The 27,925-nt window shown below is 46.0% G+C and overlaps 1 protein-coding gene across 7 annotated transcripts in view; it reads left to right on the forward strand.

Annotated features, from left to right (window-relative positions):
* LOC139048756 (zinc finger protein 271-like) overlaps positions 1-27,925 on the forward strand; it is a 344,730-nt gene that overhangs the window by 135,477 nt on the left and 181,328 nt on the right. For 6 of the 7 annotated variants that reach the window (XM_070523327.1, XM_070523328.1, XM_070523337.1 and 3 more), the window contains one exon: positions 11,593-11,799. In XM_070523327.1, the coding sequence (XP_070379428.1) occupies positions 11,593-11,799 (207 nt within the window). Of the gene's footprint in view, positions 1-2,619; positions 2,857-11,592; positions 11,800-27,925 lie in introns of those variants that run through there. The other variant, XM_070523331.1, reaches the window with a different exon arrangement.

The following is a 27,925-nucleotide window of genomic DNA, read 5'->3' on the forward strand; positions in this document are numbered from 1 at the left end:
AAATAATAAAACGGAATAAAGAAGGGAAAGAAAGGCGCCTATTTATAACGGATAAATACATTCCATATGCAATTATGAAGACCCTTTGAGCAGTCTTAAGGCCTAACACATAGGCGGTAACTGGTGACACGCGCGTGGTAGAAGCGAAATGCCATACCAAAACGCTGCTGCCACGCACGGAAGTGACGTCACAGTTATGATGACGTTGTTTAAACAAGTATGGCGTGTTCCGGTTTATAGTTTTGCGCGCGCTGCTGGAGCTGCTTCAGTGTTTCAGCTTGGCTAAAACACAATTTTACGGTTTCTTACTGTGTTGTGTGATAGAATGTTGTTCTAGTTAGTTGCGCTGGAAGAACCGCATGGTGTTCGAGCTTGCGATCTCGAGCCACACTTGGGCGCAACGCTGGAGCAGCTCGTTTCTTTATGCCTTGGAGCGCGTTTATGGTTGGTGGTGTGGTCTTGTGCAGCCCCTGTTACGTTTTTCAGTGCTGTTGCTCTTGTTTGTTGAATTTACTGATGTGAATGGAGCATATGTGGGCTCTCAGTTTGGCAGAACTTTTTGCTGTTATGGTAAAAACGTTTAAACTCGTTCCAAATGCTTGTTGCTGCAGTTGCCGCTTAGTGTTGTGCATCGATCGCGGAAAAAAAAACAAATGTTTCATCCTTCGTAGGATTGCTGTTGCAGATATTGCTTCAGAAGATAAAGCATTTATCTAAACACGAGCACAGGGTGTAAATGATCGCACTCCGATGCATGTGATACATAATGACAATCACCACGAAAGCCTATCGCATTACTATTACTTCCACAGGTAATTTTCATGGCTGCTATGGAATGGCTGTTTCACTGCACCACAATCTATAGCAACTAATACACTGGGCATTTCAAATGGTTCATGAAAGCGGGTTGGGCCCTGGCCAGACTGAAGCAGCGGCACTCGAGACACACTTTTCAACGCCCAGCCTCGTGTGAGTCACTTGACACTCGTCACAGACACTTGCTGACATTGCCTTCAGGCGGGAACAGGCCTTTCTGTTAGATTCACGTTTCACGTCCAGGCTTTCGTTACTAGGCTTCTGCGTGCTTAAGGCGACGCGAAATGTTTGAATGCACTTTGCTCATCGACAAAAGGCGCCCTTACTTTGCAGAGCGATTTGGAAATGTGTATGCTCCCTACATCGACGTCAATGCCGACGCGCACCACTTCTGCGTTTTCGAGCTCGAGAGCAGTGTGTCGACGTGGTGTCCACGGCCAAACAGGCATCCGACTTTGCCGGAAGGCGTACACACAACTTAAAGAATCGCTACATACGACACACCCTGCAATATGCATGATCCGTGTCGGCACCATATGCCGTCGGCGCTGTGCTACCACGACTCTTCGAAACCGACAGTCCAAATGAGGCGACATGTCGTGCTGTTTCGTGGATGCAGCACAGTGCGTTCGAAGCTTCTGTAGCTTCGTAACGGCAACGTTATTCGTACTCGCCGATATTACACAGTGACCCAATATGCAGTCGGCGCCGTGCTACCACGACTCTTCGAAACCGACAGTCCAAATGATGCGACATGTCGTGCTGTTTCGTGGATGCAGCACAGTTCGTTCGAAGCTTCTGTAGCTTCGTAACGGCAACGTTATTCGTACTCGCCGATATTACAAAGTGATTCAATACTACAATACACACCACACAGCCACAAGGAATCGCAACGGTCCTCCCATTGCGTGCACGCGTGTGTAGGCGCCGACAGTCATTTTCGATTTTGAAACGCAGGATAAAATAAATGCTTTATTTATTTAGGCGTAGTATATTTAACAACAAAACGATAACGTTAGCATTTCATGTATTTTTTACTAAGTCTTCTTTTTGTGACGTCATCATGCGTGGCAGCAGCGGACTCCACTTGGGGTCGTCTGCTGCCACGCGCGTGCACCCAGCGCCGGCCTAACACATATACCAGCGTTCACAGTAGTGCGAATAACCCTACCCGAAGTATCACCACCAGTTTCAACGGCGCGACCTTGACGCAGCCAAACCCAAGTCGATAGCAGCGCCGCCAAAGAATTTTTCGTCGTTGCGCGCCCGACTGGCAAGCATGCGCGCCCCATCCGTTGCCCTCACTCAACCGTTTTCTAGTACACTGCAGGGCAGGCGGCAGCAGCAAAAGAGCGACTTTGCTCGCAATGCCACAGTGCTTTGATAGAATAAATAACTGCTTTGCAAGGATACCTCAGACCATCGTCAGGCACCCCGCGGTCTGTCCCATTATCAGGTCGTATAATTCCCGCAGTCCCCGTTTCCCAAGTACCGGTGCTACCGCAACGCACCTGGAACAAAGGCGAGAGTACTCAGAATTTCGCACGATGACCTGTTCGTCTTCCGACACTTAGTTGTAGGAACAACCATAAAGCAATACCTCTGCCAAGCGCTCAAGTTAAGTGCACTAAGGAGAGCTTCACTCGGTAAGTGCACTTTGAGAAATCTAAACGTCGCGACTGGAGTGACGGTGTCACTCGCAATAGAGTGCACTGCCGAAGTGGTGATCGCGCGAACTACCTTTGCTGCAATCGCGTCTCTCGTCACTTCTGTCGCTTCTGATATCGCTTGTGCTTCTTCGTCTGTATACATGTCGGTGGTGCTGCTTTGTCTGTCGCTACTGTGGTCATGCTGTTGGTGTCGTGTGATGTGCGGCGGTTTTTTTGCCGCGGGAAAGTTTAGCGCAGAAGTGCGTCGACGTCTCACAATAGGAAGAAGTTTCCAAGGCTGCTTCAGCGGCCAGATGCAACGTGATGCTGGTGCTCAATATGTTTATTCGCAGCGGGACGACGGCAGAGAGTGACAGTCACCCTTTTCACGGTGATCCCGTGGGCGCTGCCATGTTTAATCACGTGGTGACGCGTCCATTGCTTTCCTCAACTGCCTCCGTTACCAGCGTGTATACAGTGGATGCGTATGAAAGTGCCATCTCATTTCTCTAATTAAGCCGCACATATGAAATTGGCCTTAAGTAACAAAAATGCGCGAAACTGATGTCATTGTTCGGTCGACTGAGAATAGGATACACATACGGTACTCATTCTTGCCTGCTGACTGGTTGTGAACCTCTCCTTTGTGATAGGTGCAGTGAGAGGCTGGCTGGCGTTTTAGTGGCGTGACGGGAAGCAGAAGCTGAACAAAAAAAGCACTCCTATAGCATACCGATGCCACATTCCCCTTCATCCAGTAATGCTTCTTGGAGCAGAACCAAGCTTTAAATTTTTTACAAGATGTCAATTTACTGCGCATTATAAGTCCATGATATTAGTAGCACATGCTCTCACAAGAGGCTCATGCTGTGAGAGTAGCAATGTGTGTGGCACAATTCCTCCAGGCCACTGTGCTTAAGGGCCTTGGACAGGCAGTAGTGCTACTTGTAGCGACATATTATAGTATATCACTTCTTCATAGTACATCCTTTTCCACAGCATATATCATGTATGAGTATCTAGTTTTATTAAGAATATATGCACTTTCCAAAGAATATTTTTTAGGCCTCTATACTGCCGTGTTTCATCCACTTCTCAATGATCATTATTCAGCAATGGCAGTTTCCTATTATAGCCTTGGCGCCAATAAACCCCAATCATCGTCATCATTGTTGTTTCTCTAGAACAAAGTGCTCTGCGAAAAGGGTCAGTATATGGAAACACATGCTGCGCTGAAAGAATATCTCACAGACAAGCCTGATGTGTGTGAACGTTGTGTTGAGTACGAGAATCCATATTTTCATTCTTGAGAACAAATCTATATTGATTCCTCTTGGAAGATGTGGATGCTGGTTTACGGCGCAATGGATGACTTAATTATTCTTGGTCTTCACGAACACAACTCGAAGGCAAGAAATGTGATGCCAAAGCGAACCTGATCAAGAGACAGAGCTCAAGTGGTTGCAGGCACTTCGGCGGAAGCTTGTAGATATGTGCTTTATGTAGGTTTTAAAGCAATTGTGCTTCGAATTTTGTAGTGCTTGCTTGCAAAATACGCGCTAATGACTCTCATCATCAAGCTTGTGACCGTCGTTTTGCCTTTTGTACTCTGAAAGCTATAACTTATTGAAGACGACACCACATAACAGCGATATGGAGATTGTTTTAAGGAGGCAACTCGTAGGTGGAATCTCTTGACTTATGGCAACTGTTGTCCATGAAAAGTAGTGCACCTGATTAGCTGCATGAAAAGCTGCAAGAAAATCCACAAAATGATATTTCGAGCGGTTATACTACCCTCAAAACCATAACTGAAATTGTCCTTAGAGAAAATCAAGCACGGACAAGTGTGCATAACATATCAAGCCAAAGTAAGACAGTGACATATGAAGTCATATGTGCACTACCGACAGTGTGGTGCACAGTATAAACAAAAGCTTGTAAATGTCATCTTTGGCTGCAGAGGCAACTTCGTTCGACCAAGCCTCCGTACACAACCTTCAAGCAAATACAGAAATATGCATGGGCAAAATGAAGAAAAATGCCTGTGGCTTCAAATTTATGTGATTCTCGACCCTTACTAGCCTCTTTACAAAGATATGAGGTCATGTAAAACCATCCTGGGATATTCACCATTATTGAACGTGTAGAGAATTAAACATCAATTCGCTGCACACTTGAGAGTCTAGTTTCTTGTGATTTATTCTGGAAAACCCCAGTCAGACTGGAGAAACCATCTGTGAGTGTCTGCATTTGGATGTGATGATTTCTAACTGTTGACATATCTAATGAAGCTTTATATAATCAAGCACATGCACTTGACTAAAAAAAAAAAATTAAGATGACCGTTTACAAAGCACATGCATTTGAACCACCAGAAAATAATTAAAAAATTACTTTGAAAAGGGGTTGCACAAGCAAATAAAACCCGTCACATTGTTCGTTGCCATTTTGTTCATAGAAAAGAAAATCCTTTGAACATTGAATGTTCAGTTGTCGAATCGGTTGTTGCCAGTCCTGCCGATCACATTGAACATTCATCTTTTTATATGTATGAGTGACATGTAAAAATTGCTTGTACAAATTAGGTTTATTAGACGCAGAGCAGATGTGGCACATTAATTTCAGTTTCCAGATAGGTGTTTAGTTTGTAGCAGTAAGTTTGCAGAAACTCCACTGAAGTTGTCTAAGTATGCATACCATAGTGTGCGTAAGCGTATAACCCTAAATTTGTTTGCCCACGCCCAAATTTCATGTTGGCCCACCCCTAAATAGGTTTCTCCAGGCATCTTCTATGGAGCACTATGTATCCCTATGGATATGCATAAATCTGATCATATGGGTTTTCTTTTGGAACAGTCCTTTCCTTCCGTTGTTCCTTGTTGCTTATAAAGCTACCAATCGTCTACATTTACACAATTAAAATGATTAAATGCGTTAACTGCACAAACTACACATTTTTGTGCAGATACAAGGCATTACATTCTTCGCATGACAGACAGATTTTGCTAGGGTACTCGCCAAAGAATGCTTATGCATTAAAGTAATGAGAGGTGGTTAGCTTACTAACAAAGGAGTAGCATTTGGCCACCTTATGATCTTGAGCAGCATGCAATATGTTTGTCATATCGCTGATTATGTACAGGAGCTTGTCTTTATTGCACATGTTATGAATATGCTGCTAGAAAAAACACTGAGTATGCAAATGTGGTGCTTTTAACTAGATTAGTTGGAAAGCAGAATTGCCGAGCCCGACCGCTGATTTGCATCGTACAGCTTCGGGCTTGAGGTGACAACTACATGTGTATGTCGAGGTCGGTACAGGGAAGTGTTGTTTTTTACATTAACCTCCGTATAAAAATTTGAGTGGGCAGCTAAACTACATTTACTAATGAGCAAGTGGCACAGGTTAGGTGGGGGAAAACAGTGCATGGCAGCAGGCATAGTACACGAAGCACCGTGTGTGAGGGAACATGTGACTGCAAGACACCCTGACAGGCACCGCTGAGCTTAGTGTCGCAAGTTGGCAGCGCCGCGCTTCCTTTTCTCGTCTGTCTTCCGGATTGGCTTGAAGTGGCTTGCTACATGCTTGCGTGCGCTTTCACTCATCACTCCTTCTCTTTCCTCTGGATTAAATTGGCGTGGCTCGCTACGTGCTTGTGCTTGCATTTCCAAGCACATATTGGCGTGTGCCTGCTTTTTACACTGGGCTTTCAATAGATCACTCGCTGCTCGCGCTTAAAGATGAAGTGAGTGCCGGCTAGCATAGAAGTCCTTTAACGCAGGCTTGCTTTGTATGTAAGCATGCAAGAATGCCAGAAAACATTTCATGCAACCAAAGGGTCCGACAACTATATTCTTTTTCTTTACTTTGTGATGTACCTCGCCGCGTAACCATTTCTAAGAAGCACAGGAAGATCTGAAGGCACTCAAAAGAGCACGCAATGTTTATTCTCAGCTGTATATGTAACCGTGTGAGGTCAGCGCCCAGTGGCTTTTGGGGACACAGATACAGAAAGTGCAACAGCATAATGCAACTCATGCTCAATAACAGCGTGCAAGCACTTATCAGCAAAAAGGCATTGGCTTGTCCACAGCCCCAAAAGAATGTAGTGTCTTTCTTGAGAAGGTCAGTCAGTGGATGGGTGATATCCGCAAAATGTTTAGCAAACTGACGAAAATAAGAGCAGAAGCCCACGAAGCTGCAGAAATCTTTTGCTGCGCAGGGGCACAGGAAAATTATTGACATCAATCTTATCAGGATCAGAATGTATACTGGCAGCAGTGACAAGGTGGCCAAGAACTTTGCAGTGTCCAAAATGGCACTTGGAAGAGCTAAGGTAAAGCCCAGCCTCCCTAACAACTTCAAAAATAGCGGCCAAGTGACTGAGATGGCTGTCGAAATGTAGAGGAATATACGATGGACATTGTCCAGATAACAAACAGTTAAACCACTTATAGCCCTGAAGGATAGAGTCCATCATTCTTTCAATAGTTGCTGAGGCATTACAAAAATCATTACAAAGGCATAACCTTAAAATGTAAATTCCGTCTGGTGTAACAAAAGCGGTATTGTAAAACACGGGATAGTTGGTGCATTCTGTTAAAGGGCCCCTGAAACGGTCCGGACAAATTTTGTAGGCGCGTAGGGTACAGCTTAAGTAGAACATTCGCACCACAATTTAAGTGAAGCGTTACGTATTAATGGAGCTGCAAGCGATTAGAAGTTACCCTCCTCCCTAGCTATGCTTTTCCTCCTCAACTCGCTCGCCGAGCGAGCTGCGCTAAGCTCCGCCTTTACTGGTTCAGCGTCACGATGCCACGTCACATCTCTCACTTCCGGTTGTTTAGGAGCACGCCCCCTCCCGTGCGAGACCTCTCCGCTAGCCGCTTGGCCGTCGACCGAGAGCTATCGAAGCAGCGTGCGTTGCGAGCATTCTGTCGTAGAGCCGAACTTGTCCGGTACTCCGCTAAAAACAGGCAAGCTGGTCATTTCGGCAAATGACTGGAGGCATAAACTCAAGCTGATGAAGGAACTTTAGCGTTGACGTACGTGAGCAGCCTGATCGGTCTGCACGGTCCAGACACTTGCTGGCGCAGCGCTTAACCAGTCAAATAAAGCGCTAATATTGCTCTAACCAAGTGTAAAGCATTTTAAACATTTTGAAATCAACGTGTTGATTACACTCCTGCGAAAAATACACACCAGCAGCAAAGAATACACTTCGTTGCTGCTACTGTGTATGGTTGAGCTCTGTGCCACCAGGTGGCTGTACCGTGCAGACCGTTCACATTTGCCCTTCTGCTCATCTCGTGGCTCATCCCGGAACAGTCAAGAGGCCAGACCCTGTCCCCTTGCGCTTGCGTTTGCCCTAATACTGGACTCGCGGTTCGCAGGTCGCTAGGTTTGCAGTCCACAAGGCAACAAAGTCGAATCATAGTGCTCGCGAAAAGACTGAGACCGACTCTGACCGCGGAGGCTCTCGTCAAAATGGAGTACGTTGTAACACAAGCAGACGACACTTGCTGTGTGCCGGAAGTGCTGAAGTGTACTAAAAAACTATTCTTGTGTATTCTCTTTAAGTTATTTTCTTTTTACAAAAACAAAGTAACTAACATTCCAACTATTACGAGCATCATTTGTTCACCATAAAGTTGGAAAAATTATCGACCACGCTTCCTGGTCAGCCAATCAGATAGCTCGCCCATGTGACGTAATATGGGTTATTTGCATCATATGGGTAGGGGCGGCTTAAAATTCCGCCGAGCAGTGCGCTGCGATCGGCAGCGATGGGTATTTTTAAAACCTTATAATAAATTACACGCTTTACGCAGAGCACTTAGATGCATCAATTAATGATCAGAAGAACCTACTCTAACGACTCAGTACGTTTGTAGAAAATCGCCAAAATCGTTTCAGGGTCCCTTTAAGAAAAACCAACCTCTTTCCTGTCCTTCTGTATGTTTCCTGTGTGCATCTTTTTTTGGCTGGTTTTTTCTCAGTACAGTGAGAGCAGTCTTCTCATGGTCAAGTTCATCAACGGAAATCTGCCAAAAGCCAGATTGGAGGCGAAGAGAAGTATTTCCATCTGTGAACGCAGTTGAGGGCATCATCAGTCCACAGGACAGGGTACATATCCTTTTTCCTGATCTGGTTCAGTTGACAGTAGTTGACACAAGATCGCCAGCTGCCATTCTTCTTTTTGATCAGGATAACCAGCAATGCCCAAGGACACAAAGACGGCTCAATTGCACTTTTCTTAAGTTTCTTGTCTACTTCAGCATGGATAACGTTTCATTCTTTGTGAGACACAGGATAAGGTCTCCTGCGGGTTGGACAAGTATCACCAGTGTCATTCTTATAAGCTACAACGGAAGTCTGTACCAGCAGGCGATCTTCCAAGTCAGACATCACAATAAGACATCTGCATGTGACAAAGACCTGTAGCCTGCTTAGTAAGCAGGTCTTCAGCAACCATCTTTGAAAATATGCCAGGATCCGACGTTGCTGAACTTATCGGACAGCAGGTAAATGAAGACAAGTATGGACCATCCAATACAGAGATAGCCGTATTGTCAATGGGAGAAGCGTTGCTGAGTGACATGCCTTCTGGACAACTTATGTACCTTAACCAAAATTTTCAACGGGAAGAAATATGCAGTTATTGGCAATAGTCACAATGGTATAAGGAATGACAACTCTGCTTAGCCGGAGAACATTGAGATTAAGAGTCTGCCTTTAGTCGTTATCTGGAACAGATGCGTATACATCCCATGTATACGCATACGCATATACATGGGAGCTGGGGATGGCAACCATACGAAGTCTACAGAACAAAAACAAGGCCTAGCTGATTTTGGAGGACACCACTGATTAGGCCACTTGAGTTAGAGGAGGCCAGCACTGCAGTCGATCAGTGCTGAATAGTCCGAGAAATAGTCGAGGCTGAAGAAGAAGTCGCGGGAACGCTGTTCAAGAACAGAAAATTAAACAGAAGTGTTGAAACCAGCAACAGTTACTTGGGCGCTGGACATACCAAGGATAATGGGCGTTGCTCCGTCATCTACCCGGATAGCATGAGATGCGGCAGTTGTAAGGACTTCAGATGGCAACGAAGGTGGTTGCTCGTCACCGAGATATGGGCTCCAGTATCAACAAGCACTGGAACAAATAAACCATCGACTTCTACCTTGACTATATTGTGTCTGGTCGGCAGGGTGAGAGGCTTTGGCGGTGAGGTTGACAATGCAGCATCCACCTCCGGGAGCTCCATCCTTTTGTTTTTTGAAAATATATGCCCAGGTCAGAATCACGCCCACACGTGCCAGGGCTCGGGTGACCTGGACGGGCATCGACTTTCAGGCAAACGGGACTGATGACTGCTCGGCGACGGTGATCGACTGCGCTGCGTGGTTGTGCCGCAAGTGTCGTGCAGGTTCATCTCAACTTGCGGCTGGAGATGGCAAAAACCGTTATCTGGAAGAGGCCTGTTCAAGAACGGCATCGATGACCAACAGTTGCGACAGTATCGGGCAATGTGCCCAACATGGCGAAAAGTGACGCAAATAGGTTCGTCAAACGGTGTTCGCCACCCTGTCATGTTGCGAGAGCCTCGAAGGATCCACTGATTTTGTGTGTGCACGAGCGAAGGACGTGCGGATAGCTTGGAACTGGCCATGGTACATACTGACTGCAAGCCCTCACTAGCGAGTTCTTGACACACAATAGCCTGAACAGTGTGAACCATAGAAGTGCATGTATGAATTACAGGTGGGTAACGATCTGCAGGACACATGGCTTTCAATTTCCTCTGCACAGTCTTTGTCAGCTGCTTTGAAGGATGCTGCCGGCGAAGGACAGTCCTGTCAGTCATCACAATTGGATGGTGCAGTCGTATTAGGAAGCCATGCAAGTGGCTGATGCGCCGACTTTTCACTTGCTCAAAACGCTTGCATTTCGTGATAATATCATTAACCGAAGTACACTTTAAAGGAGTAAATTGAAGGCATCATCAGCAATACCTTTTTAGGTGTTAGGTTTTAGGTTAGGTTTTTGTTTTAAGTTTTTTAGGTGTTAGGTAGGGCAAATGGCTGTGAGCGTAGGTTAGAGAGGTCCAGGATTGTTCTCAATTTGAAGAGATAAAGATTTGATTAGTTAAGAGAAAACAGGCTAGCAAACCTAGTCATAGACAGGGTAAAAGTAGATTACAAGACAAGGGTAATTGGAGATAAGGGGCAGATGCCGCCCAGGGACATTGAAGAGTGGCACATACCCAGTGAACCAGCTTGGCCTCAAAAAGGTCTGTTGAAGAGCAGCACATAGACAATGTTACATGCTCCCTCAGCAGTTACAGTTGCCTCAGCACAGCAGTCAGGTGCTCTACCCATTTGGCCATAGACTACCCAGTGGGCAGAGTTGGCAGGAAAGAGGCTAGGTGCGGACACACGCACGCACACATACATACATACATACATACATACATACATACACACACACATACATACATACATACATACATACAATCTTGCTTGCATGAATGCACACACACACACAGCTAACCCTAACCGGATGAAATTCCTAAACAATGCTGTTTTATTAAAGAAACATTTTGGCAAGCACTGTAATGTGTAAGGTACGTAACCGATGGTCTTTCAGGGTTACAGAATGGGTACCAGCAGAACTGACGTGTCATTGTGGACAACAGACAACCAGGTAGTGTGATGAAATAGAAATTTTGCAAGCACATAATGGTATCAGCCAGCACAAGACATGGGGATCTTAGAGTGGACATTAAACTAGCCGATCACGACGACCTTAGGATCTTGCAGTCTCTTTTCATTATTTGGACTACACTGATAGCTTCAGAATATATCACAGGAAAAACTGTCTGACATATGTTCAACTGTCATAATCCTTTCACAGAACTTTGACAGAAAAGAGGTTGCTTTGCTTTAGAGTAATCAATGTGGTTTACCACCTGTAGCCTTTTAGGAATACTGAACCGGAAGGGTTATATTGTATTCCATGGCTATGCATTGTAAAGTGCCCCTTCATTTATTCTGTTGTTGCATTTACATTTTTTCGATACCGTAACAGGACTGTAATCACCCCAAATATTTTCTGCAGGCTTCACAAATGCGATGAGCCTAGCTGACAGCATCCCTGCCAAAATGGAATGCCACACCCCTTCCAAGGTCGTCGGTCAGGTCGAGGTTGGCATGCAGTGCAGCTTGCCTCTGGCTGACAAGTCTGTCGGGTGCTGCTTCAAAGCATGGAGCGAGTCTAGGAGCGTGCAGACTACGGAGAATCTGGAGGAGTTAATCTCCACCTCAGGTGGGCAGTGACTAACACTTCTCTTACATTTGCTTGTGTGTGTGAGCGTTGTAAATGGCCAAGTCTGAGTAGCTTGGTATCACTTGCTAAAGTGCGTGTGACAGTTTGCTGCTGAGGACAAATTAGCAGGTTTGCGAGCCTTGTCTGCATACTGATTGGAGCAAAATGCAGAAATAATGCTTTACTGATCACATTGAAGCAACTAAGATGGCAGAGTTCAATCCAGAGCCCTCATGACTTGACGTTCTTGTAGGCCTGACGTTGCTCTGTGATAATGTTACATACTTGAGTTGCTTAGTTATTCTTAAAGAGCGGTGTATTTCTGTAAGAACGGGCATAGAGATCAATGCAGAATTTCAGTCGACCCCTCTGTTTAGGCAGAACAAAATTAAAACAAAATTCCTTAATCTAGTTAAGCATACTACAAACAAAATATACTTTGTTTTATCAATATGCTAATTCATTAAGGGAGGCAGAAAGCACATGTGAACTGTCAGGAATCTTTTCCAGGACAGCTTTGAGCTACGTCCCACAGCACATCATCAGTAATGACTAAGCAGGACTAGGAATGTGCAACAATGTTGTGGCAACCATCCATGGCTTTGTTGTCCCCTCTTCTCGGAAATCCAGTTTTCCTTGCCATGGGGTCCTTGCTCCGGAAATCCAGTTTACCTCACAGTGGACGTCATTGCCTGCTGGTCTTTCTTGGAACCTAGGCGGATGCCCAACTGGGGCACCACCACGGCCACTTGGCAAACCTGCTTTTACTATTGAACAAAGCCAGTTGAGTGTGCATTCTCGAGCTGTCATAATGTGTATTCCTTGCCTGCCCTAAAGAGAGCTCCCAACAAGTTGTGACACAGGACATTATGTTTTATTTTCGAACACTAGCCATGGACGATGTTTCTCCTACACCTGCTGACAGAGACGGTGACATGATAACATCTGCTGTTATTGCCGCAGAGCTTCAGCTTCCCAGCTTTTGGCCCAAGAATCCCCAAGTTTAGTTTATGTAAGTAGAGGCTCCTTTTTAGCTCTGACACATCGCTTCGCAGACAGCAGTGTACCTGCATGTCGTTGCCACGCCGATGCCATAGGTGACCTGCTAGTGGGTACGCCTTTGGTCACTGCATAGGATGACCTGAAACACATGGTTCTGCAGTGCCTCGAGCCATCACAACACAGCGTAGGTGCAACAGCTCCTCTTTCTTGAACTCGCCGACCAACAAGCGTTACAACTGCGGCACTGGCTGCAATAATTACTGGGCGAGCACTCTGCAAACAAGAGCCAGGTTCCAATTTTGCACAAAGTTTTCTTGCAACACCTCCCACAGTCCTTAGCATGGTGCGGATGGGATTGGTTAGCTACGTTTGCTGACTGCATGTGACCGCTCGTATGTACACAGCTACCTATCGCCATTCTGAGAGTCTTGGAGCCAAGAGACTGGCTCTCATGCCTAGAGGAAACAGTCGACCACTTTGCCAGTGCACTGGAGAAGCTGGCGACTGGCAGCAACACTGATGACCAACTTCAGCATAATCATACAGCTTCACCGTCTCACAGTGCCTTAGCAGTTGGGCTGGTACCACCGTCACTTTCGCAAACAAGCAAGTTGCGGCGCTCAGCCCTGTTCGTGGGCGGGAAATGCACTGGCCAGTCGCTAACGATGGCATGTGACATTGGCCCTCGAACAAGTCACTTTTTCATGGTTGTCAACCGTGTCACCGTCACCTGCCTCCTCATAGAGATAGGAGCCGAGCTGTCTATCCTTCCTGCCACGGCCGCAGATCGTCAGTGTGCCAAATCCTCACCCATGCTCCACACAGTGAACAACAATGCCATCGTGTCGTATGGGCTCTGGTCAATAACGCTAGCCATCGGATTTGGGCGCTTGTATTGGCAGGGTTTTGTGGTCACCGACGTCAGCTTGACCCCAAGGCATCAAGCCACTGGAATAATGGGTGCTGGCAATCGAGGACTTCCCCTCTCCAACCTACTTCGGAAGGTTGCTTGAGCTCTTAGGGCTCGTGAATTTTCGCAGGTGCTTCAAACCATCCCGTGCGCAAGTTCTTCAGCCACTTACTGACGTGCTGCATTGTGACTCAAAAAAAGAAAGAGAACATGCCTACTTTCCATTGGTACTTGGAGCAAGAACACTTCTTTCGGAAAGCAAGGACATGGTTGACGACCGCAGTGTTTATTTATTTATTTAGCATACCCTTGGGGACATTACAGCATTATAGATGGGTGTGGTTAAAGCAAAGCGGGTAAATTGAACAAACAGGAGTTAATAAAGCAGGACGTTATATATATATATATATATATATATATATATATATATATATATATATATATATATATATATATATATATACCGTATTTACATAATGATCGCACTCGCGTTACGATCGCACCCCTGAATTTTGTCGTCGAAATTCGATTTTTTTTTATTTCCCGTGTAGTGATCGCACCCCGAACTTGCCACAACGATATGTTGTGTGCCAAGTCTGTCTAATGATGATTGTGCTTACCATCTGTTGAATGCTACGCGAACGAACCAAGCATATGCACGCACCAAACATATTTAAGTAGATGCCTCATTTAATTACTTTCATCACTGTCCGCACTTCCACGACAAAAAGAACAAAAAGAGATACAACCAAACTTGCCTTTATTATGTGTAGGCTTTATAATGGTTGTGCTCAACAACAAAAAAAGGCCTTTCGATTCTTCTCATCTGCACTCGTGGGCACGCAACAAATTGCGAGCGGCAACGATAGTAGCCACATTTACACTGATACATTAAAAGTGTAACTTATTAATACAGTAGAATCTCGATGATACGATCACGGCTGATACGAATTTCTGGATGATACGAATTTTTCTGTGGTCCCGGCCGAGCCCCATTACTTCGCAACGTGTTAGAGAATGGTTGTTACGAATCAATTTTCGACCCGCGTCGGTTGATACGAAAATTACCGAAGACATTGAAAATTTGAAAGTGTGCTTGGCGAAAGCCAGACGCTGCTGCCGTCTGCGCTCCTATTCATTCGCTTTGGTGTTCGGCGATATCGCCTGTCGCTGCTGCCGCTTTCGTTCTGCTTCCCTGCCTTTGGTACCCGGCGATCTAATCAGTCGCTGTTGGCGTTTCTTTTCTGCCTCCCTTTCTTTCGCATCTGGTGACATGTTCTTTCGTGGCATGCGCATTCGCTCCTTGTTCTTCTGGCGTTTGGTGTTGGGGGAATCCGGCGTCCGCTGGCGCTTCCCCGAACCGCATGGCGCGCAACACGGGCCTCTCACTCGACTGCAACGAAACGGCTGGCGAAGGAGCGGCGGTGCCACCGCCGACGCACGCGCGCCCGTTCTACCGCTACTGTGTGACGTCACGGTTGCTATGCGCAGCTGCGCCCCTGACCGGCGCGCCGGTTGCTAAGGAGGGGAGGAGGTTGCGCCGCTGCGCGGAGGAGAGACCACAGTTGGCACGATTCCAGCACACGGATGGACGCGACCGCGAGCATGAGCCCTACCGATGGCAGTGAAAGAGAACAGCGCGCAGTTACGCGATTTGTCCCTTTCTCTTTTGGTGCGCAGGCGCGGATGCGGCGCCGGACAGCGCGGAGGCCGCGACTGGGCGCGAAGAATTTGAAGCGGTGGCACTTGTGTTGCTTTTGTGCTTTTCTTCATTTTCGGCGTGCCATTGGACGGAGTGGCTGCTGTGCTTCGGGCCGCGTTCTTTGTGTTAGACGTGGGCGACGGCGAAGGACCCACCACCGGCGGCTGAAACGCTGCATGCGCGCTAAGTTCTGAGGCGTGCGCGAACGAAATCAGCGACGACACGTGCGCGCGTTTTTATGGATTTGAACAAAGCCTGCTAATTGGCCTGACAAATAATAAGAGCCAGAGGACATTAGAGAATTTTCTACAAGAAATAAATCCTTTTTACGCACGTGTGTCTGAGTTCACCACTGACTCTTTGATTTAGCTAGTTTTAATTGTTTCAATGATACGAATTTCGGCTGATACGAATATTTTTCGTGACCCCGTGAGATTCGTATCATCGAGATTCCACTGTACGCCAATGCTTGTAACACAGCTAAGATATTCACCCACCCTTAGCGCAAGCATGTGGTATTAGGATAGTAGTCAAGACAGATGCCGCAGTTTCCACAGCATGCCCGTCATGTGTTTCTATGTCACTGGCAGGTAAGCGCGCCCATCTGTTTCTGCCCCCTCAACATGGGCATCGCTACGTTATTGCCGCAAACTTGCCGTTAATTAAAATAATATTCATTACTGATACGGAAGAAACTGTTTCAATCCACGTAACGTACTCACGAGAAGAAAAAAAAAAAATTGCGTTCGGCGTGTTCGGCTTGCTCCGTCGGCCGCTATTTTTGTTTTGCTGTCCCGCACCCAGCGGTGGCATAGAGGTAGAACACCCGCCTCACGTGCAAGAGGTCGGTGGTTTGAATCCTGGTGCCGCGCAATTTTCCACCGGATTAAAAAAAAAATTCGCATGTTGATAAAATTGCATAAACAGGCTGGAGTGTGGCCTGATGCCGGTGACCACAACCGGTAACGCACTCCCTCAGCAGAGCAGGATTGGCCACCCTGGTGCAGTACTTGGCCACAACCTCCTATATGAGTGTTTACAGGAGGTATTCAGAGACCTGGATTGGGAAGAATTGGGGATAAAAGTTACTGGAGAATACCTTAAAGGGAAGCTGAAACACTTTTCGAAAAAAATGAGTTCTCTGCGGCATTCTACAGTTTTGAGTCCCCTGAACACGATTGTCTGGTTCAAAAACGGCGGAAACAACCGCCACCGGCTGTTTTTCAAGAAAACGCGCACCAGTGCCTCAGGGCATCGCACGAATGCCGCTGTTGCCCGTGATTGGTCGGGGCCGCTGTGACGTCGTTGGCGGCAGTCGCCGGTCGGCGCCGCCGCATGTCTCCGTTTCAGAGCGTAGCACCATTCCTTTCTCTCTGGTAGCACGGTTCTGCGGTTCTGGTTTCATAGCTGAGTTGTAAGATGGAACGTTCTCGCTGTCTCCGACAGCTGGTATTTTCACCGTACATGTTCGAACCGACAGCCGATACGGAAAACGATGGCGGCAACGACGATGTTGAGTGTGCCAACAGCGAGAGCGATGTGTGCACCTTCTCGCGCGCTGGAAATCTTAGCTGGTACGTATGTTTTTTTTTTTTTTTTTCATGTAGTTGCATGTTGCAATAACGGGAGAACAAATGCGCTAAAGTGTCACTGGGAACATGCTGCTGGAAGAATGCCAAAGCACTAACTTCTCATTAGATTCTAAACACGGATGCAATTCCGCAATGTCAAGCACCTTGCCGCTGCTTGTCTAAAGTCCCGTGGTTTTTTCAGCGTTGATACATGATTGCGACATAAGTGCCACGTTTCAAAGCGCGCACATGCAGTGCTGTGAGGTACAGTCATGGAAGTTGCTTATCGTACACATCCAGAGATGACCAGAGGTATTATATGTGCAATATTCATACTATGGTTCGACGACTTTGCGAGTGTGGCTCGATCAAGAATCGGTATGCGTGCTCCATGCTAGTGTTGACATAAAGATATTAGGCAGTTTTAGCACCGCCGTGTGGTAAACACGATAACTGAACCGTACGTCGGAAGTCACTAGGCAAGCCTACACTCCATTTAATACCTCAGGTGCAACGCTGTGGAAGCTATGCTCGAAGTCCGGCCACCAAAATTTATTACTGCGCGCGTTTCCGTCTATGCTTTGCAGCGTGCCAGTGGCGTTTGCTCGCGCGAGCATGCACGTGAAGCTGCCGCGACGGGCTGCAATTAAATACCGAAATCTACAGAACGAAATTTTTACACGCCGAGTTCAACTACACTAACACGAGCATGAAAATATTACTGTAATGACTCATGTCGTGCGATTTGAACATGAATGCTGAACAGCTAAATCTGCGGGCACCGCGAGGTAGGACGAATAACAAATATTACTGAATGCGCAAGCGTACCCCCGGCCAGTTATTTCACCGTATCAGAACAGCGTCGAGCAAACAGCTGTAGTACAGTGTTCCGTGACAAAGCGGAGAGGCGAAACAGGATGAAAACGTCAAGCGCTTTCCACGTAGGTGCATATTCCCGGCTGTGCCTCCACCTCGCTTCGTCGTAGACCGTTTGTTTGACACTAAGGTGATCAACAGGTAAAAAATTGCCCGTGTGCACATTAAAACCCTTACCTCACACTTTCTCCTCTTGGCAAAGGCCGCTTTCGGAGGTGGCAAGGTGTTTCTCTTGTAGGAGAATATAGACGGAACAACGCCGGGCTTCAGTCGCACCGATTTAACTGGAATACCAATTGCCCGCATCGTTGTCAAGCTCCGATGATAGTCACTGCCGCGGAAATGGTCCGAGCACAGCACAGTTGAATTCGTCGGCACGAACTTATCTCCTCACCGCACGTACCCACTGCGCTGCAAGCTTCTTTTCCTTCGGGAATTTGTGAAACACCACATCGTCTCGCCCGCCTGTGTTCGCGCAGCCGAATGCTGCACAGAACGAGGGCATGTTGGGCGCCCTTGGCTGTAGGCACTCACGCAGCACAGAAGGAAGGAACAGTTTACGAAAATCACAAAATAAGCGTGAGCGGTGGCAGATCTCTCATAGCGTCGTTCAGTAAAGCGCAGGAAGGAAAGAGGCATGCCAGCACATGTCAGCATGCCGGTGGTCCGCAGGTCGGTTGGCTCGGTCTCCACCCATGACGTCACTCTCACCGGTTCTCTCTTCTGGCAACAACCTCACCCCGCGCTCCGGGAAGCGATGGGGGTGTGTCCACGCGGGTGATTTAGAAAGCGATTTCCGCCCCTTATATTAACAAAATGAAAAAAAAAAAATCGGACCCGTAAATTATTAGGTCTGTTCTTCCCTTTAATAACTTGCGATACGCTGATGATATTGCCTTGCTTAGTAACTCAGGGGACCAATTGCAATGCATGCTCACTGACCTGGAGAGGCAAAGCAGAAGAGTGGGTCTAAAAATTAATCTGCAGAAAACTAAAGTAATGTTTAACAGTCTCGGAAGAGAACAGCAGTTTACGATAGGTAGCAAGGCACTGGAAGTGGTAAGGGAATACATCTACTTAGGGCAGGTAGTGACGGCGGATCCGGATCATGAGACGGAAATAATCAGAAGAATAAGAATGGGCTGGGGTGCATTTGGCAGGCATGCTCAGATCATGAACAGCAGGTTGCCATTATCCCTCAAGAGAAAAGTATATAATAGCTGTGTCTTACCAGTACTCACCTACGGGGCCGAAACCTGGAGGCTTACGAAAAGTGTTCTACTGAAATTAAGGATGACGCAACGAGCTATGAAAAGAATGATAGGTGTAACGTTAAGGGATAAGAAAAGAGCAGATTGGGTGAGGAAACAAGCGCGAGACAATGACACCTTAGTTCAAATCAAGAAAAATAAATGGGCATGGGCAGGACATGTAGTGAGGAGGGGAGATGACCGATGGTCATTAAGGGTTACAGACTAGATTCCAAGGGAAGGGAAGCGTAGCAGGGGGCGGCAGAAAGTTAGGTGGGCGGATGAGATTAAGAAGTTTGCAGGGACGACATGGCCACAATTAGTACATGACCGGGGTTGTTGGAGAAGTATGGGAGAGGCCTTTGCTCTGCACTGGGCATAACCAGGCTGATGATGATGATGTCCCGCATTCGCATCCCGCAGCAAACGCGGGACGAAAAATTTTTTTTTGTTTTCACAGGAAATTTAACTCGCGTAATGATGGCACCCCTGAATTTGCGTATATTTTTTCTGACGAAAAAAGTGCCATCATTATGCGAGTAAATACGGTATACAGTCAACAACCAATTTTTCGGACCCTCTAGGGAACGTAAAAACGTCCGAAAATTCAGGCAGTCCGAAAAAATGAATTCATGCAAAAAAACGCACCCTTTTTCTTTTTTTCTCAGATCTAGAGATAAAGGGTGAAGTAACAGGCTTCCGAAACCCTGCCACAGCATCAGTGAAGTGGCTATAAAAAGAGGCGTTCAAAAACTCTGTATGCAGACGACTTGCTGTATGCAAAACTATGTATGCAGCCGGTTTATTATGTACATGTGCATCGTCGAGCAGCCGGTGTTATTGCTACAGTGGCTTGAAGAACTTGTTGATTGTTGTTTTGACGGCGTTCTGGTTGCATGCGATCATATTCGCCTCGATCTGAGCAAGGGTCATATCAGCACTGTACACCGATAAGAGTCAACAGTGCTCGCGTCAACTCAGCGCTTGTAGGCGGCGCAGGCACTGGCTCCTCATTTTCAACATCGGAGTCTTCTGAATCCCCCACAACCTGACGGACTATTCCCTCGTCAGTAAGTTCTGCGGAGAAGTTGAGCTCATTGTCAGCGTCAACAAACTGTTAAAAAGTTATTTCCGTGGGTATGGAAACTCCAGCAGAGCGGAGATCGTTGATCACGTCGTCCGACGGTACTACTGCTTTCCGCGCTTCGATGCCATCGGCGAGGACGACGAAGACGGAGTGGCCGCCATCGAAGACGAACGAAATCCTCAAGTTGCGAACAGTGGAGTTCGCTGACGAGCGTCGAAGCACCTAGGCCTAGCGTCGCAGAGCATATTTGACACAACAGCACAACCACACACCACGCTAGCCAAAACGTGGCCTGTGCAAACAAACAAACAAAATGGCACCGCTCCGGAAACTCCGCCGAAGGCGGAAGTGCGGCGATGAACATAGCCAGCGTGGCCAGACCAAATCAGTGTGTGACGGCTAGATTCGGCTAGTTGTGGTTCAGAGCGGTGATATGCTTCGGCTGCAAATCGATTTCCTTCACAAGGGCGCTGTGCGAGGAGCCAAAAGTCCTTCCGTCCGTCAAAAAGTCCGGAAAATTGGACGGCGGGGGGTTCGAGCGTCCGAAACTTCAGATGTCCTTATACATTGATTCTATGGGGTTCGTGACGGTGCCGCGAAGACGTCCGAAATATCAGGCATGTCCGAAAATTTGGGCGTCCGAAAATTCAGTCGTTGACTGTATAGTGTCCTTGTCTTGTCATCTGCTTTTACCCTTACTATGACTAGGTTGCTAAGCCTGTTCCCTCTTAACTAATTATATCTTTATCTTTTCAAATTGAGAACCATCCTGGACCTCCCTAACCTCCGTAATTACAAAAACTAATGGCACCTAGATTTTTAGATATAGAAAGTTAGCTATGGTGTTCGTGAGTATAGGTTGAACAATGTGAAGAAATAGGTTTCTAGTTATACAGTGTTAGCTATGACATTCTTGACTTATCAGTGATATCGATGGTGGCCATCGAGGGGGGAAGGCGATTGCACTCATTGGAAGTGCATGGTACAAATGACTGCAAAAAAGCGTTGAATCTGCATAATAGAATGCTGAGCTTATCAATGTGATCTAGTCTGGGCAGTACATACGGAGGCAGGGAAATCAGTTTGTTGTGTAACAGCAGGTGATGAAATAAGTTATGAAAAAGGCACAGGTGGAGTATTTTGCAATGTGGTGACAAGGACGGTAAGTTAAGGCTAGATTTCATGGCACTGATACTTGCATTTCTATTATAGTTGGAAAGAACGAAACGAGAAGACTTATTCTGTACCATTTCTAGTGAGTGCAATAGGTTTATTTGACCTGAATCCCAGATTGAAGCATCATACTGAAGTTTGGGTCCTATTGAGTTTTATGAGGATTAATTTTAAGGAAGAAGGTGCTTTGGAAAAGTTGCATCATAAGTAACCTAGGATTCGGTTAGCGTTACTTATTATATGGGAGATGTTGGTATTCCAAGTGTGATCGGACATGATGTGAAGCACAAGGGACTTGTAACTTGTTACCAAATCTAGTGGAGCGTTATTAAGGGAGTACACAACTGGTTCACACTAGATACACGCATGAATTTACATTTGTTAGCATTTAGTTCCATTAATTATAAATTGCACCATGCGAAAACAGCGTTAAGGACAGTTGAAGCCTGGTTACATCCTCAACACTAGTTATTTCGGTGTAAATTGCACAGTCGTCAGCAAATAGGTGAATTTGAGATGAAACACAGATGACCGGGGTTGTTGGAGAGATATGGGAGAGGCCTTTGCCCTGCAGTGGACGTAACCAGGCTGATGATGATGATGATGATGATGATGACAGGAAGGTAAGTCATTAATATGTATAAGAAATGGGAAGGGTCCAAGCACAGAGCCCTATGGTGCACTCGGATAAGCAGGACTCAGATTAGAGGTTACTTCGTTAGCTGAAACAAACTGTGAACGGTTAGTGAGGAAAACCTCAAGCCAGTACAAAATTTTAGGATGAAGGTTTAGTTGGTGCATTTTGTAGATTAATAAGCTGTGGCACACTTTATTGGACGCTTTTGTAAAGTCTAAAGTTAGGTCTGCAACTGAAGTGTGGTCAAGTAATAGGTTCAGTTTATGCATGAATGATGCTAGTTGGGTGTCACATGAATTTTGCGGAGGCCGTGTTGAAACTCAGAAAAAAGCAGTTTTTTTTAAGGAGTTGGCAATATGAGAAAACGAAATATGCTCGATAATTTTGCATGGTATACTGGTTGAAGAAATAGGCCGATAATTCAGCGGGGAATGTTTAGTACCTGTTTTGTAGAGTGGGATTATATCATGTTCCTCACCTTCCAATAAGCAGGCACTGAACCTTTGTTAAGTGATTGCTGGAAAATCATTGTAAATATGTCCTAGTGTTCTCTAGAAACTTTGCATTAAGTCACAGCCAGGAGCAGGTGAGAGTTTCAGTGATGCAATTATTTTTTCAAGGCTGACGGGTTCGATTATTAAAGGGTACATTGCAGCGTAGTCTTAAGATAGTGTATTTGGGCGTGTTATACGAGTGTGTTTAGAAAAATTTCGCATATAAGCATCATTTAATACAGATGCACAATCGGCAGGAGGTATTGCGTTATCAGTGCTATCAACAAGGGTTATGGGGTCATGTTTTGGGTTAATAGTACGCCAGAACTTTTTCGTATCCGTAACTAGCATGGATAAAAATGTGTTCTTTAAAAGTTTTCTTTAGCTTGCTTAAGGGCTGTCATGTAGTTATATGTAGGACGTTTTTAAGCTGCGCATCTTTCAGCGCTTGTAGATGTTTTAGCTGATAATTAAAGGCACTTAATGTGGGTGTTATACCAGCAAGCGTTATCATGATAGGAAAGATTGTAGATACGGATAAATTCTTCCGTTCATTCACTAATTTCAGTAGTAAACACGTTCCAGTTTGATTGCAGACTGGGGTTATAGAAATCAGTGAAAAAAGTGTCAAGAAAAATACCGAGCTCGTTGTTAATTGTTTCAAAGTCAACTTTCTTATATCGTGAATTATCCTGTTCTTTTTTTTTTCTGATTAAGGACGTGAAATGTTGATGTTGAAATGGATAAGAGAGTGAGCGCTTAAGGACAGTAAGTAAGTAATGTCCGAAATAAAATTGGGTCGTGTTGTTAGCAGAAGGTCAAGGGTGTTAGCAACTTGTGGTGTGATTCTGGAGGACTGTGTTATCAGTTTACTGAAAGAGAACAGTGCGCACAAGTGAAGAAAATCTTTTGATTATGCGGAGAAAGGGTGTATCACAATAGGTTCGCTATGCCAGGCTATGTTTGGAATGTTGAAGTCACCCAGTAGAAACAAGCGTAAGGAAGGAAAGCGTGTTGCGACAATATTGATTGGCTCTTGTAATCGTTAGGAAAGTAAGCGGCGTCAGTAGGATCATGATAACATATGTCCATTATAATTTTTTCGTAATTTCAATACCGTATTTACTCGCATAATGATCGCACTCGCGTAATGATCGCACCCCTGAATTTTGTCGTCAAAATTCGATTTTTTTTATTTCCCGTGTAATGATCGCACCCCGAACTTGCCGCAGCGATATGTGGTGTTCCAAGTCTAGCTAACAATGATCGCACTTACCATCTGTCGAATGCTACGCGAACGACTCGCCTGCACGCACCAAACATTCTTAAGTGGATGCCTCATTTCGTTACTTTCATCACTTTCCGCAATTCCATGACAAAAAGGCGTACTACCAAACTTGTCTTTATTATGTGTAGACTTTATAATAGTTGTGGTCAACAAAAACAAAAGAGGCGCGTTTCGATTCTTTTCATCTGCACTCGTGAGCACACAACAAATCGCGCGCGACAATGATAGTAGCCACGTTTACACGGATATGTTAAAGTGTACCCTATTCATACGCCGACGCTTTTAACACAGCTAAGATATTCGCCCACCCTTAGCGGAAACGTGCCGTGTTAGGACAGTAGTGAAACCGGTGCCGCAGTTTCCGCAGCACACCGGCCATGCGTTTCTGTCACTGGCAGCTAAGTGCGCCCATCTGTTTCTGTCCCCTCAAAGTGGACATGGCTACGTTATTGCCGCAAACTTGCCGATGTTAACGATATTATTCATCACTGATACGGAAGAAACTGTTTCAATCCACATAATGTACTCACGAGAAGAAAAAAAAATCGCGTTCGGCGCATTCGGCTTGCTCCGCCGGCCGCCATGTTTGTTTTGGTGTCCCGCACCCGCATCCCGCAGCAAACGCGGGACGAAAAAAAAATTTTTTTTTAGTGGGAAATTTAACCCGCGTAATGATCGCACCCCTGAATTTGCGTCCATTTTTCTGGCGAAAAAAGTGCAATCATTACGCGATTAAATACGGTAATTGCCCAGAGTATCTCCAAGTTAGTAGTAATATAGATGTGCTGAGAATGTAGGTGTTTATTAATTGCCAGAAAAGCGCCACCACCTTGATGCAACATACTGTTGCAGCGATAAACTGAGAAGCCTTGTGCGGCAGAGAAGATTTCCTGGTCTCTAATATGTGGATGCAGCCAAGTTTTTGTAAGTACAATGATATCTGGGTTGAATGTTTCGACTGTGGAAGTGAACGAGTCGTGTTTGTTTTTGATGCTTCGAATGTTAGTGAAAAGGACAGGCACGGGGTATAAGTGTCTTCCACTGCCCCTCGCACTTCCGTATGGACCTTTAGGTTGTGCAGTACACGCTTTGGTGTTAACACGCATGTGTTGTGACGTGAACTCCGTCACGCTGTCTGTAATAGGGTCAAACGTGTACTGCTGCTTGTTTACGATTAGTTTGTTGTATTGGATATGAAACAGGGGTTTGCCCGCTAACTTCTTCGCAAATGCAATCAGTGCACTTCGAATATGGCGGGTGGCAGATGAGTAGTGATCAAAGATCACTACTCACCTTTTTCTTATAGGAGCTCACGCGCGGAAAGCGCCTTTTCCTTTACTTTGCGGTTGCTGGATTTGGCTATAATGGGGCAGCATTTATCAGGTGAATATGAACCGAGACAATGAGCGTGTTCGATTGCCATGTTGAGTAGATTGCCGATGATAGTTGTTCGCACGTTAATGATGAGGGCCTCAGATTCTTCCCATGATTCGTGACAATCAGGGATGCCATGAAAAATTATGTTTTTCTTTGCGATCTGTCCTCTAGATCATTGAACCGAGATTGCAAAGAAACAAGCTGAGTGTTGCAAGTCTCTACAGATTTCTGGAGACCTGTGATGTGTTCCTTAAACTGATCAAGTGAATTCGCTTTTTCTTCCAAGAGCATCCAGTCCTTGGATGCAGCCAATCTTGCTTTCTATATTTTTTATGGCTGGCTTTGATTGCTGTAACCCCCGCAGGGGCGTCTGCGTCAGCAGGCGTTTGGTGTGTTGCGACACCACATACCCGTGCACGTGAGGGTTGGACCCTCCCGCGTGTAGCCGTGCGCGGCTTAGCCGTGTCTGGGGAAAGGGGGATCCTGGGGGTTGAGCCGATGCTGGGTGTTTGGACCTTTAAGGCCCCCCGGCAGAGGCAACACACCTCTTCGGCCTCTGCTTCGCATAGACGGCACCTCCAGACTGACCCACCTGGAGGAAATCGGCAGTCGCCTTTTCCTGTCTCTCTCTACCCTCATCTTCGCCTTTCTCTCCCACTTTTCCATCTTTCCTGTCTTCTATTCATTTCTTTTAACTTCCTATTTTCTGGGCGGCAAGGGTTAACCTTGTGCAATATATCCAGTCTTGGGTATATCTATGTTAGGTTATAGTGGGAACGTACCGCTGGTGTACGCAGAATAGAACTTTTCTAATCCTGTGACGTCCCCAGGTTGGGCTCTGAGGTGGGCGGCGGACATTCCTGCTGAATTAAGTGATCCTATATAGGGCTTCTAGTTTCCCCCCCCTCCCTGATCGCTCCTTGAAGAGGGGGCGCGCCGATGAAACATTCAACTTTCTGATGAAACCAAAACAAATATTTCCTAAATACCACATAATACATAGTCAACATGAAACCAAGACAGTCCGTACAATATCCCCATTTGTGGTTGCAAAATGTCTGACAGAAGCAATCTGCTCTGGTTACAAAGTAACTAAGATTGGAAGCGGCGACCTTCTTCTGGAAGTGCGTGACAAGCTTCAATACAGCAAACTGACTAAACTTGTTGCGTTTGGTGACATTCCTGTCTCTGTGGGCCCCCACCGGTCAATGAACACTGTGCATGGTGTCATTTCTGATGACGACCTCCTTGAACTCAATGAAAGCGAGCTGTTAAATGGATGGTAAGACCAAAACATTGTAAAGGTGCAATGAATTAAGTAAAGACGCGATGACAAGGAAATCCCAACAAAGCATGTAATAATAATGTTCGGAACACGTGAACTGCCTGATTCGATAGAGACCGGATATTGCAAACTTCGCGTACGACCATATATCCCCAATCCGCGCCGATGCTTCAAGTGTCAGCGTTTTGGGAATGCATCTCAGAGCTGCCGAGGGCGTGCTACTTGTGCAAAATGTGCATCTAAAGACCACACACCAGATAACTGTTCTTCCGCAACCCACTGCACTAACTGTGATGGAAACCACCCCGTCTATTCGCGATCATGCCCATCATGGAAGAAAGAAAAACAAATAATGGAACAGAAGGTTAAACTAAACATTTCTTTTCCCGAAGCTTGCAAGCGTCTTTCTGTCCACCACCAATCGAATCCGTCCTACATATGATTTCATTTTATTTCATTTTTATTCCTTAAAGACCCCGTAACGGGGTATTACATAAGGGGTGGGTTACACAGAAATAAGGAGAAACCACGTGCTAATCTATGGTGAAAGGTGATTGGTGACGCTTTCTACGGAGGTAGATGGACAAGGGATGGCAGCGGTGTCGCCCGGAAGGCCATTCCAGTCAACAGCGGTACGAGGAAAAAATTACGTAAAAAAGGTAACGGTGCGTGCACGTGGGCGCGCGACTTGAAGAGGGTGACCAGTGCGGTTAGATATGCGTGTTGGTGGAACAATGTAAGGCGGGATGCCCATCGAGCTATGAAGAAGTTTATAGAATAAAGAAAGACTGGCGATACGGCGGCGACATGAGAGAAGGGTAAATTAGATTCTAATTTTAGTGATGACACACTCACATCATAAGAATACGAACGATGAATGAATCTAGTGGCACGGTTTTGAAGTTACTCAAGGGCGTCTTGAATATAAGCTTGTCGCGGGTTCCAAATTGGTGAAGCATATTCCAATTTTGTTCGCACGAGAGTTTTATAAGCTAGCAATTTTAGGTTCTTAGGTGCGTTATGTAGATGACGTCGCAAAAATCCAAGTGTTTTATTTGCAGATGATATGACGTTAGTGACGTGCAAAGCCCAAGAAAGATCATGGCAGAAAGTGACTCCCAGGTACTTAAACGGTTGAACAGCTTCGACAGGAATGCTGCTAATTGCATAAGAAAAAACAAGTGGAAAGCCGCGGCGGTTGAAAGATGAGGTTTTGCATTTGTGAGGGTTAAGTTCCATGAGCCAATCATCGCACCAATGCTTTACATGGCTAAGGTCACTTTGAAGGGTTAATTGATCCGAGGCGTTGGCAACAGTGCGATAAATAACACAGTCATCGGCAAACATTCGGATATTACAAGATACATGAGTTGGTAGGTCGTTAATCTAAATAAGGAATAAAAGCGGGCCAAGGACGGACCCTTGCGGAACGCCTGATATTACTGGAAGGGAAGCAGAGGTAGTACTGTTCACA

This window comes from Dermacentor albipictus, chromosome 8 (assembly GCF_038994185.2).
Source record: "Dermacentor albipictus isolate Rhodes 1998 colony chromosome 8, USDA_Dalb.pri_finalv2, whole genome shotgun sequence".
In the NCBI taxonomy this organism is placed as follows: Eukaryota; Metazoa; Arthropoda; class Arachnida; order Ixodida; family Ixodidae; genus Dermacentor; species Dermacentor albipictus.